The sequence below is a fragment of the Fundulus heteroclitus genome, chromosome 15 (assembly GCF_011125445.2).
Source record: "Fundulus heteroclitus isolate FHET01 chromosome 15, MU-UCD_Fhet_4.1, whole genome shotgun sequence".
Taxonomy (NCBI): domain Eukaryota; kingdom Metazoa; phylum Chordata; class Actinopteri; order Cyprinodontiformes; family Fundulidae; genus Fundulus; species Fundulus heteroclitus.
This window is the reverse complement of record NC_046375.1, coordinates 3,576,472-3,589,592: the sequence shown is the minus strand read 5'-3', so window position 1 is coordinate 3,589,592 and position 13,121 is coordinate 3,576,472. Positions and strand designations below refer to the sequence as shown.

At 39.4% G+C, this 13,121-nt stretch overlaps 1 protein-coding gene across 1 annotated transcript in view; it reads left to right on the top strand.

Annotated features, from left to right (window-relative positions):
• The window catches only part of map3k5 (mitogen-activated protein kinase kinase kinase 5), a 108,418-nt gene that overhangs the window by 28,733 nt on the left and 66,564 nt on the right, over positions 1 to 13,121 (top strand). The window contains exons 3-4 of the mRNA XM_012875805.3: positions 2,745 to 2,768; positions 9,115 to 9,308. Of these exons, the coding sequence (XP_012731259.2) occupies positions 2,745 to 2,768; positions 9,115 to 9,308 (218 nt within the window). The remainder of the gene's footprint in view (positions 1 to 2,744; positions 2,769 to 9,114; positions 9,309 to 13,121) is intronic.

Below are 13,121 nucleotides of genomic sequence, written 5' to 3'. Positions count from 1 at the left end.
ATTTTTTTTTTATCTGTATTGCTTCCTTTTATTAGTTACAAATTGCTAAATCAATTAATTAATCAAGAGTTTATTAAAATGGGATGATATCAAGTCATCCCATGCTGTGTTTTAACACTTTTTTTTTTTGTTTTTCAAAGCTATTTACTTAGATTTAGGCTTAGGTCTGAGATTTAACTGCTACTTTACTATTTTTAAACCTTATTTGAAAAGTAGAGAAAAAATTAAATGGTCAGATCCCTTTGGGACTGCATGAGGCTCGGAATTTTAATCTTGGTTGTCGTTCCTGTTGCAATCAAGTATTTGTAGCTACAAATGGCAAAACATTGGTTAACCTGCAGCTATCTTTATTCAATTATTCAACCATCCATGAAAAAAACGCTAACTAATGTTAAATCACTGCTTAAAACATGTAATGATAAACTGTGGCTTGTATAAAAACAAAGAATAGAGTTGTAAACCAGAAAGCACCACTAATTATATCAGTGAACACCTTATCATTAAACACATGTTGTAACACTACAAAGGGTTTTATACCAGTAAAAAAATCTTCTAGACAGTAAACTGCTTCTGGATGAAGGTTTTCCTTTCCTGTGGTCTCCTCTCATCTTCATGGGTGGTGGTGCGTCACGCCGTAAAAACCGTCCTTCTTTTTGGTAGCTCCCTAAGATCTCTGTCGGCTTATTAAATTACTTCTTTAAACATTGACGCTCATTTAAACATTAACTTCATCAAAAAGGTCTTTAAGTCAGTGTGAATATGGCCACGTCTAGTTGTAGTGAAAACTACTGAAGTAACATTTTCTCATTAGTTTTGCTCAAGTTGATTTCCTAAAAATCCTCCAGCTTGAGTAAAACCCTTTTTTATTACTTTGGGACATCAGTTATGCTGTTGAATAATACACATAATATTTAGTTACATTGTATTTCCTAATACAGATGCTTCTAATTACACTATTATTTAGCAAATCACCAACTTTTGACTTAACTTTAGGGATTTTACCACATCTGCTATAAATTTTTGCCTAGAAGCTGAACAGGTTATAGTCAGAGATTAAAAAAAAAATAATATTATTATAATTAAAAGTTTAATGCATATAATAATATGCATTAAACTTTTCCTCACATTTGTCATATTATACCCACAAACATCAAGTTTCTTGTCGGGATTCTTTGTTGTAGACCAACTAAAAGTAGTGCATAATTGTGAAAATGGAGGAAAATTGCTTCCTTTTCTTTTTGCATTTGTGTTCATATTAAACTCTTTTTCTTTGTGGCAACAACTGCGCCACTGTCCACTTACGCACAATTTACTCCTAGTATAAATCCAGCTGTTCTGTAAAGGCCTCAAAGGTTTGTTACTGAACATTAGTGAACAAACGGCATCATGGAGACCAAGGAGAACACAGCAGAAAGGACAGGGAAGAAGTTAAAAGCTGGGCTAGGTTTAAAAAAACAATATCCTAAGCTTTGAACATCTTAGACTGCTGTGCTATCAACCAAAAATGGGAAGAATATGACAATGCTGCAAACCTACCAAGACATGGCCGTCCACTTAATTAACAAACCAGACAAGGATAGCAAAGGGAAGCAACCAAGAGGCCGCTGGTTAGTCTGGTGGAGGGATACAAACAAACAGCCATAGCTATAATGAAACTGGTTTAAAGCCTGTTCACGTGGCCTAGTCAAAGTCCAGACTTTAGTTCAGTTGAGAATCTGTGGCTCCTCACAGATTCTGTCCCTCCAGGCAGTCTATACTCAGGCAGTTTTGCAAAGAATGGGCAAATATTAAATCCACTGGAATTACAAAAATAAAATGGCTCCCCACAGATGTTTTCCATTCAATCCGAAAACATGTGCAGATTTGTGGTTTTAATATAGTGAAACGTGGAAAAAGACAAACCACAGTAATATCTTTTAAATCTGTTCCTCTGTGTAAATCAATTCGATTAGCGGCATTGGAGCAGCACGAACGCCGTGTTCTAGAAACGATTTCCATGGGTGAGGCTAAAACTTAATTTTGTTGCATTCATTAACGCACGACATGATGATGCTTTGTGTGCTAAAAATGATTTTTTACTTGAAGCGAGCACAAAGCCACTGTGTGATTGTTGAAAATGAATTTAATCCTTATATCAACAAAATCTTAAAAGAAAATATCTGGGAAAAAAATGTTTAATGTTTCCTACCAGAGAAATAGTCAGTTTAGCATTTTTAATTTAGTTCAAAGTGTATATATTGTAAATATAAACTACTTTGGTTACCACTTTACAATATAGCTCCCCTTTATAGATGGCTAATAAATAGTTTACAGAAGTGAAATTGATTATTATACATTCATTAAGGGCAAAAGATCGTTTTCTTGGCAAACAGTGAGCCTAATCTATTTAACTATAAATTAAATCTAGAGTTGGTTGTATTAAACATTTTCGACTAATTTACTATCTTGTAAGCACAAACCGATCAGTTTCGTCCCTTGCTCGCCCTTAATGCATAATAAACGCATATGAATGAGTTATAAAGGGTTAACAGATTAGTTAATAACATATCTATGAACTATTTCTCAGCCATCTTATAAAGGGCCCCTTATTGTAAAGTGGTCTCTAAATGGATGTGTTAAATTAAACTGAAAGGCTTCATTTTGTTTACCTTGGCATCAAAGTGTTATTGCAGTAAATTATCCCCTGAAGACAATGTTCCTGTCCAACCTCTAAAACATATTTTTTCCTTTTGCTCTCATTTCAGGAGATAATTTGCCAGAAGAACACTGTAAGTACACAAAGCTTGTTTGCCTCTCCTTTGCTTTTCGCACATTACTCACCCGTTGCTTACACATCACACATATTATGTTGTGCAAAGAATATGGCGCTTCAGCGACGCAGGGAGCAGAGCCTCTAATGCCTTATGCTTCTGTTCTCGGTGTTACAAAGGTTTGCACTTGTGCAGCAAACAGTGGTTGACGAGCAGCGATAATAGGTTAAATATAAAAGATGTCTTTTCTTTCGCTTTCAAGATGCACTCCCCCCCCCCCCCCCCCCCCTAGATGACAGCTGCTTCGTGTGATTCACCACACATGCTGCAGGAAAGCGCACAAGCACTTTGAGAATTTGACTTGCAAAAACTGCAGCATTCAAAAAAGGTGGTTCCTTAAAACCGAGGAAATCCTGTCTTTAACTGGCAGATATTTTGTTGCAGATAATACTAATTCTTTTTGTTTGCTTTTTTTGCAAAAACCAATACAAAACGCCACATATTTTCTTAATTTGCGACAGTAAAAGTCTGAAGAGAACACGTTTTGCTTGATGGGTGAATTAAAATTCCTCATCACCTGTCCAACCTGGCAGAGTAAGTGATGTGAAATCAGGAGCTGGATCGGCCTGATGTTGTCCAGGAGTGAGATGAAAGGCTTATCTGCCCTAAGTGGCTTTTCACAGTGGACAGAGTTGGCCTCCGCGCTGCATGAAACGCTCTGTTCTCTGACTCCTGCGGAGTGAAGAGTACTGATTATCACTCACAGAATCGGAGTGTGAACTCATACATGCCACCCGTATACGCTCGCTGTCATTTGTTCGCACTCCTTCCTGTAAGACTCTGGCCTCTGCAATCACGCAACCCCTCTCAACTAATCCTGCCGGCCCAGGAAAATGCACTTAAAATGTGACGACGCAGTTGCAGTCATCATGTTCTTAAAATTTCATTTTAATAGAATCCTGATTAATTTATCCATTCCTTAATCAAATCAACATCTTCTGCAGCCAGCAGATAACGTTGGCAGTGTTTAAAGACTGTCATTTTCATAAGTTTTTCAATGGCTTTCAGTTGGGTCTTTTTATGTATTTTTCACAAATGCATAAAAAAAATAACATCTTTACATAGTTGTGCCTTCCTGTTACCCTTCAGTTAACTCTTGGATGCTGGATTTCAGTGTTATGTCTTCTTAATCTTTGGAGGTGATCACGGTTTGCTGGCCTTGTTTTGTTAACCTCTTTTTTTTTTTTTTTTTTTTGCTCTCAGGTTAAGATCTGTGCCACAGCCCCCAAAGTTTTAATCTGCTTATCTTTAACGCCCTTTATTGCTTTGTTAGGGTTCTTTTATAGTGGGAAATCTTCATCAGATCGCGCCTTTGTTGGAAAAAAGTAGCTCTCTTAGAGGACATCTTGGTCCCACTCTTTACTAATCGCAGTGGAAGAGACACAACCCTGTTGCGGGGCTTTGATACTGTTAACGTTTTCTTTTACCCGACTAGTAGAGAGAGAATTAGTCAGACAAAGTTACTTTGAGGGTTTTCTTCACTGGTCCTCTTCTCATAGGCCCTAAATCTGCTGTTCTGCACCTCACTTTCTGTGCAGATGCTCTAAAAGCTGGCTGTTGCAAATGTTGAGCAAGCTCTGCACCGGTGGCAACGCGATTCGGTAGTACACCCCAAAGAAGGAGCCGGTTGTGGGGCTTGAATCCAGAACCCCTCTTCTTCACGACTCAGCCTCTTATCTTGGTTTCCCGGTGATCTTTAGAATTGCTGTTTCAGGTGGAGCGTAAAATTACTTGTCACACTGCAAAAAGAGAACTAAAAATAAGTAGAATTTTCTTGAAATGAATGTATTTGCCCTTGATTTGAGCAGGCAAATAAGATTATCTGCCAATGGAATGAGTATTTTTACCCCTAAAATAAGATAATTAGATATACACCACTTGAAATAGGATGATGGAGATGAATTGTCCCTATTTTAAGTGCAAAAATCTTATTCCATTGGCAAATAATCTTATTTACATGCTCAAATCAAGGAAAAATACTCTCATTTTTAGTTCTATTTTTGCAGTGCAGTGAGAGCATTTTGTCTCCACAGCTTTTTGGAAAGTAACATCACCAACAGAAGAAGAAATATCTTCAGGTGCATTAGTCCCTTTCGGTTTTAGGGATCAATCTAGTTGATCCGAGTGATTACAGCAGTGAGTTCAGCTTAACTCTTATTATGTGCCTTCCTAAATAACCATACAGCCTACTAACAATCTGAATCATTGCCGCAATATCTGAAATCACAAAAATATATAGTTTTTGCCAGTATTTTCTGTCCGAGTGCACAAAAAGTGCTCTGCAAATGGCCCTGCCCTAGATTTCTCTTTTACTTTTTGGAAAGCCTCTGTAGCAAACATTGTGAAGTTTTATTTAACCACCTGCCATCATAATTAAAACCCAGGTAATTAGCCTCTAATTCTGTGGCTCCAACTGCACTGATTTCCAACACCTTTGTTTCCAAGTACACCCACTGGGTTTTCTCTGCAGTTTGCAGACTACAAAAGATTAACGCTTGCGTGGAAGAAACAAGGTGTTTAGTAATTGTTGGGTGGGTTGACGAAATAAACCATTATTATCATTATTATTATTATTAAGCTGCAACAGCAAGTTCCAATCTGGCTCTTTGGGATTAGTGCTGCTGCTGTAAAGGCGGATGAATAGACGGATCACGGGTCAGCTAACAAATAGGACAATTCCTCCTCAGCCACAGTTCCTAAAATCCCCCTGAGCTAAAGTCATGACCTCTGTGAGATTTTTTACCTGGAAACGACTTGTGCACGTTGATGTCAGGTGACAGGCAGCTGCTCCGCAGCGTTCAGGCGCTCTCGGAAACAAACCTGCCACTTGATTCCTGTGATGCCACGAGCCACACGCAGACAGTGGAGCTAAATATAGCATCGGGGGTTTTGCAACCCGCTTTAGCTAAGACAGACAGTGGTCAGGGTATTATTTTTGTTTGTATCAGAGAGTTGGTCTGCCGCTGCAGCAGCCAGTGATGTCATTCACCACCGTTGCACAGGAGGAAGTTGTTATCAGTCAATAGTTTTCGTCGCGTCAACGCCACACCTTCTTTCACTTCCTTTTCAGTTGGCTGAGAAGGCATCAGCTGTGGTCTGGGTGCTGCTGAAAAAAAGGCTCCAGTAACGCTGAAAACATGATAGATTATTAGAGGAAGGTTGCAGCTGGTCTCCAGCTCAGACCCCCTCTGATCGTGTGTCTCCCTGTGGCCCCATCTGACATTTTTGGAAGGGCTGTCTTTTGAAAACAATGCACAGTTTCTTTTTGTGTTTCAGCTTTCTTTGATTTCCCCTTTCTTTAATGAGAGCTGGATAATCGTAGCTGAACCACGAATGTCTATAGTGAAATGTAAATAAAGCTCACTTTCTTCTGCAGCAAGAGCCGTCAGGTATCTGATGTAAAGCTAAATAAATGTCACAGCTGGAGGAAAATTGCAGCGAATGTAAAAGTATGCACTAGGTGAGCAGATCATTTACTTTCCCTCATAATTTTCTTGTTCAGCGGACTGGATAAAAAAAAAAGCTAAATACATCTAAACGCAGACCTGTAAGTGTTTCGTAGAAGCGGCTCTTAATGGGTGTGCTTTTTTTTTTTTTTACTACTATGCTGCTCTTGCAGCTGTTGTGTGTTTATGTGCACTTATTGAGAATAACTCTTTTGTGAAGTAGCTAAAAAATGTTCGAAACAGAGGAAGCAGCTTCGACTTCCTCTGGGCGGTCTGCTTCCCGTCTATTTACAGTAAAGAAAGCTTTGCGGCGTCTTCCCTATAAAGTCAGTTCATTAAGCGTAACACAATTTTTGGCAAGGGGATGACATAATAAAATGACTTATTTGGTTAATTATTGAGCACATTTTCCGGATGTCTAAAACAAATCATTGCAGGTTAAATTTGTGACCTTTATATATAACTTATAAAGATGCCTACTTACTAACTAATCCTACAGAGCCAATATATTTTATTTAAAGGCCAAAAACACATTTTAAACCAGATAAGTAATTTTAAGATGTACAAAACAGCCTTTTGGATGCACTTCTGTATATCCTTATTATAGAAATGCATTATTTCTTATGTTATTATGTATGTATACATGTTTGTACGAAAGAGGAAGACATGGTTGGATTGGTCTAAATATGCATGTTATCGGTCTGGGTGCTCTGGCGGTTAAGCTTTAATCAGATTGTCATGCTGGGGGAAGAAATGGTTTCTGTGGTGGCCGGTTTTAGCAACTAGCGCTCTATAGTGCCGATCTGAAAGCAAACGCCTAAACAGTTTGTGTCCAGGATTTGTTGGGGCCTGCAAGCTGCCCTGTTTCTCACTCTTGACCTGAAGACCTAGAAGTGGAGGATGACAATCCTCTCTGCAGACCTAATTATTCCTCCCAGTTTGGACTGCCACTGTTTTGTGCTGGTCCAAACTCCTGCTTGTATGCATCCTCGTCACCGTCCTCCATCAGATCAATTAAACTTCTGTCGTCTGATAACTCTAGGCGTTTCACAGACGGGTCCCCTGAGATGCAGACGTTTGTGTAAAGAGACAAGCAGAGTGGGGACAGAACACACCCCTGGAGGGTGTCTGGCCTGATGGTTCTTATGTGGGAGAAGATGCTCCCCAGCTTCACCTACAAGAAGCTGGTGGTCCACTGAGAGATGGAGGCCGGAATAATTTGGATGAATGTGTTGCTGTCTATAAAAGGATGGAGGAAGCCCTTTTATATTTCCCACAGATCCTCTTCTCTGAAAGAGATGGTTTCTCAGCAAGGAAATCTTATCTTTTACTGCACTTCTTAGTTTTTATGTGCCCTGCTGACTTGTGGAGATTGCTTTATTTAAAATAAAAAATCAATAACTGCTCTCTCTAAACATTGCTAATCCAAGTTTACCTACGGTTATTAGCTGTGTTTCTCAATTAATAGATTATTTTTCAGTATTTTGATTTCCTGTCCAAGCAGCCCTTGTGTGTAGCATTCAAATGAAGTTGGTTTTTAGTGAACTTTTTTATTAGAAAACTACCTCTAGAAAGTAGGACTGGACGATAATTCAGTAACAATATATATCGATCGATAGACGTATATCAATGATGGAACAAAACGGGTAAATAAAAAGTTCAATAAAGCAACAGTTTTCCTTCATTTTACATTTTTGCCATGTGAGTTAATATTACTGTCATTACACCCCCCCAACCAATCACAACACAGACTCAGAAATGCTCCTGCACCCTTCAGAGAGTTTGTAGAACATGCATTTGTTTTTACACTGCAAAAAGAGAACTAAAAATAAGTAACATGTTCTTGAAATTAATGTATTTGCCCTTGATTTGAGCAGGTAAATAAGATTATTTGCCAATAGAATGAGTGTCTTTACCCCTAAAATAAGATAATTAGATATATGGCACTTGAAATAAGATGATGGAGATGAGTTGTTCCTATTTTAAGTGCAAAAATCTTATTCCATTGGCAAATAGTCCTATTTATCTGCTCAAATCAAGGAAAAATACCTTAATTTCAAGAAAAAAAAATCTTATTTTTGGGTCTATTTTTGCAGTGTATGTTTTTTTAAAACTTCCAGTTTTGATTAAACGTTGGTTGAATAAAGGGTTGAGTTTGAATTCAGTGTTTGTGTGTTTCTGTATCTAAAAAAGGTTGTTAAGCAACAGCATAAAATGGCCAGGGCTGCACTTAAAATATATGTTTTAGATTTGTTGATAATTATCCTTATCTATCAATATCATTTCTATTTTATCGATATGCTGTCCAGCCCGACTAGACAGATTTAAAAAGTTTTCTGGACGAAAGGAAATGAGAGTTTCAGGATCACGTTGTGTACGCTGTGGAGAGGTTCAGGAGAAATGAACAGAAAATAATTGTGGCCAAGTAGATTGTTTCCTCAAAAAAAAAAAAAAAAAAAATTTGATATCAACTTTACTGTAGTGCTTTTAAATCATGTAAATAATACACAGACTTGATTTAGTGTGGAAAAAATGAGATTTTTGAGTTGCTTCCATTCACTGCTCCAGTGGTTTATGCAACATCTGCATGATTCATTTCTGTTAAGTGTTCTGGTTAGAAATGAGACAAATTACAGTCAGACTGGGCTTCCCAAAGAGCGCTGTCACATGATTGGTTAGGGTACCGGTTTGTAAGGACCTCTAGCTTATTGCTCTCACTGGATAAATCCATCCATCCATCCATCGCCTCTGAAACTCAACACGTTGGCCCTAAGCTGAAGTGAGAAGTATAAATAGATGCTCCCTCTGCTTTTTTTTTTACTGATCCGACATGTAATGTTTGTGTCCTTCATCCACAGACATGCTCAGCCAACTACGCCTTCATCCCGTACATGGTTACGCCTCACAACAAGGTGTACTGCTGCGAGAGCAGCCTCATGAAGGGTCTGACCGAGCTGATGCAGCCTAGCTTCGAGATGTTGCTGGGACCCATCTGCATGCCCCTGCTGGACCGCTTCATTCAGCTGCTCAAAGTCTCGCAGGCCAACTCTCAGTAAGTTTGCTTCTTGCATATTCTGCTCGCTGTGCGTGTCTGTTCCGTCAAATAACAGTCTTTATGCTGGGAATCTTTCGTTTTTTGGTCACAATGCAAAGATTTTGCAGCTATTAGAAACCCTAGCAAAGTGTTCAGTGTTAATGTAGCACATAAGAAGGGGCGCTGAATGAACAAACATCCTGCTTTTGGCTGTTCTGCAGAGGAAGAACAAATAAGTGTCGACTGCTCATTTTTGTTGGCACGGCAAAGATTCTAGACCGAAATAGCAAAGCTGTAAAATGCACCAATTGCACATCAGATAAATGTGAATTCTTCAACATTTAGATGGAAATCTATTCCTATTCCAGGGAAATAAGATTATAGATCCAGATCTTTTAAAGTTTGGGTCAGGGTTTATCCCAAATGCTGTCAACGTCTCCACAGCACTTAGTCTATGAAAACATGACACGTTGATTCTGTCATCTACCAGCATCTTGAATATTCTGTGTACCGCAGCGATGGTCAGACGTGTTTCTAACCTGCTAAGCCTGGTACATGTTGTCAACCACAAACATGATTGCATGCTACTGTGATGTAATAAACCAACAAAACAACTCACGTAATTGGGTGGTGGAAGGAAGACAATATATGATTTAACAAATAAATCTGAGAACTGCGTCATGCTTTTTATTCAGCCAGTACCTTGTAGAAACACCTATTGCTGCAGTAAAAGCTGCAAGAGCACTGCAGTATGTCTCCATCAGCTTTAGATATCTAGAAACTAAACCCCATTCCTCCATTCTTCTTAAAATAGCTCAAGTTGTATCAAAAGAATCTGTGAAGATCAATGTTCAAGTCTTGCCACAAATCCCCAAATGGACTGGACTTTAACTCGACTATTTTAATGCCTCCATGTCCTTTGGTGAAAACCAGTGGTGTCTGACTCCAGTCTTCGAGGGCCGGTGTCCTGCTCCAGCAAAGCTAATTCAAATGGCTGAATTACCTCCTCAGTATGTCATCAAACTCTAGTTTAATCGACCAATACAGGGTTTTTTTTTAAAGGTCGATACCGATACCGATTATTCTGACATCCGTCTAACCGATACCGATATATGCTGCCGTTTTTTTTTTTTTTTTTTTCTTGGACCCTAATCATGAGGCCGATATTGTTTTTTTCCTCCTCCGTTTACATCATAGAAATGACAACGATAACAAATTGTTACACAAGTATCAAGACTTGATATTAAATCTGCTTATATTAACAGTCCACTTCAGACCGCAGTTTGAAAGGTACACAGAGAAAACATGCATCACGATTCTGATGGCAACGCTTTATTCGCACTTAATAAACGTTTCACTGCAAGAAAAGAGCTTTGTTAGTTCAACGGGGAGTTAGATGCCGTATGTGTAGTGATTGGTTATTATTTTTATGGGGATACACAATTGTTCATGGGAACAAACATGCGCAGTGGCAGCTCGCCAGCTGGAGATCAGACGTGGGTTTTTAGATACAGAAACGGACACAGCGTTTCCTCTTGCTCACAGTGAGAAGGCGGCTGACTTTCAAAGGCCAGATGCAGCTAAATTAGATGGTTAAGACTGCATTAAAAGTGGAAAACATACTCTTGTTGTTGCTGTTGTTGTTGGCGGTCTTACAACATTACCAGCCGCTCTCTGCCAGGGATATAAGCTAATATGCTAACACATCGATATTGGCCGATACAAGCACACGTATCGGTGGATACGATACAGTGGAGAAAAAATCGCAAATATCGGCCAAAGTTATCGGCCGGCCGATATATGAGTCGAAATCTACATCAAACTCAGCAGCGACCTGCTTATTAAGCCCTCATTTAGTTCAGTTCAGTTAACCCGTATTGTCCCCCGAGTTTGCTGTACAGTCAGCAGTCACACACAGAGGGAAAAACATACAACAACCTTATTAACAACTAGTGTTGCCAACTCCTTGAAAAATAAATAAGGGACACTTCTTGGTCCGGCATTGTCTTCTACCCTACTGACATAATTAGTCTTTTTGTTGCCTTTTCTTCTGTGTGTGTGAAATAATTTTGTAAACATTTGACTCTAACTGAACCTGAACCCTTTTTTTTTTCAAGGGAGACTTGTTCTACCCTATAGACGACAGTCTTAACACGCTAGTCCAGTTGCGTTTAATGTTTAGTGACTCCTAAACCATGCAGGACACCAGTCCATGAAGACTGGCATTGGACACCACTGATCTACAGCTCTGCACTGAAGCTCGGACTGCATGTTTAGAGCGTTGTCCTTAAAGCCTCTAATGTGTTTTTACCATATCGCCCCGTATGTTGCTCTCTCCATCTATATTTCCGTCTATTCAGAACAGCTTCCATGACTCTACAGAGGTGGGGAAAGCATCCCCAAAGCATTAGCTGCCACCGCCATCTTCCAACGTGGGGATGTTGTGTTGAGATTGTTGTGCGGTGTTAGTTTTCTGGCACACAGAGGTATTTGGAAGTAGCCCTGGCTCAAAAAGGGAAAGAAATAGGAATATTTTTCAGATGTCAGTTAAATTTATCGCGTCCTCCAGCTGCCCTCTTTAATATATTTACCCTCAGGTGTTGATGGGAATTACCTTTTTATTTGCTTTCTGTCCGGTTTGAGGAAACACTTGCAGTTGTTTCAGTAAGAGGAAGGAACAAAGTTCTCTACTAACGCGGACTTCCACTGAAAGTTATCTAACCTTGTAATGACTAAGGAAAGGGGAATGCAGCCCTTTTGCAATTGAAGATGTTTCCTCTTGGCCTTTTCGTAAATTGTATTGTATATTGAAAAGCGATTTTCAAGCAGATGGTTTGGCTGTTTTATGCAAAGTAGTGCTAGGAATGAATTGATCATGTGACTTATTGATGGGGGGGGGGGGTTGTTTGCAGCTGGACAGACTGAACCACTACCCAGATTCTTTTTCTCTTATAGAACCTTTATTAACCCACTGTTCATATTATATTTTACATATTTTAAGTATCCTTTGCCTTTGACATTTCTAGACATGTAAGTTTGTTTTGTTTTGTTTTTTATTTTTTTGTGTCCAAATATGCATGTTATCCGTCTGGGTGCTCTGGCGGTTAAGCTTTAATCAGATTGTCAGCCTGGGGGAAGAAATGGTTTCTGTGGTGGCCGGTTTTAGCTGGTAGCTGGTAAAAAACTAAACAAAAAAAACGTACATGTCTAGAAATGTCGAAAGGCAAAGGATACGTAAAATATGTGTCTCCTTATCTGCTGAAGGGTAACACACAATGCACCAGCTCAGCTCTGCAAGTGGTGGCATAAATGAAATTGTTTTGTATTTAATCATATTATCTTCTGATATGAAAATGGGTCTGAAGATCAGAAACATGGACGTATGACAAAAGAAAAAAGCCAAAAGAAAGTACCACATTTTTTGGACCATAAAGCGTACTGGATTATAAGGCCTTTTCCCACAGTTTCTCCCACTGGGACAAAGCGGTGGAACGGATGGTAAAATGTGTGATTAGCTGAGCTCCTAGAGCCGTTTCTTTTCCAGCAGGCTCCCACCTGTCAGTGAGAACAGAGAGGGACTGTGATGCTGCGTCCTGGAGACCGCCTGCTTGGAGCAGCTCAGTGTATCGAGCTCAGTGTCACATATAAAACAGCTTCTTATCTCCAAAAGGTTTACAGTGTGAAACCGCGTACGAGGTCGAAAACATTGTTTTGCATGCACTGGTATGCGCAGAGTCGGCACATAGTCCACCTCGAGTACACACAGACCTCCATGGAATGAACTACACCCGTGTATGTGGGGGCCTTTACATGAATGGTTTCGACCATTCT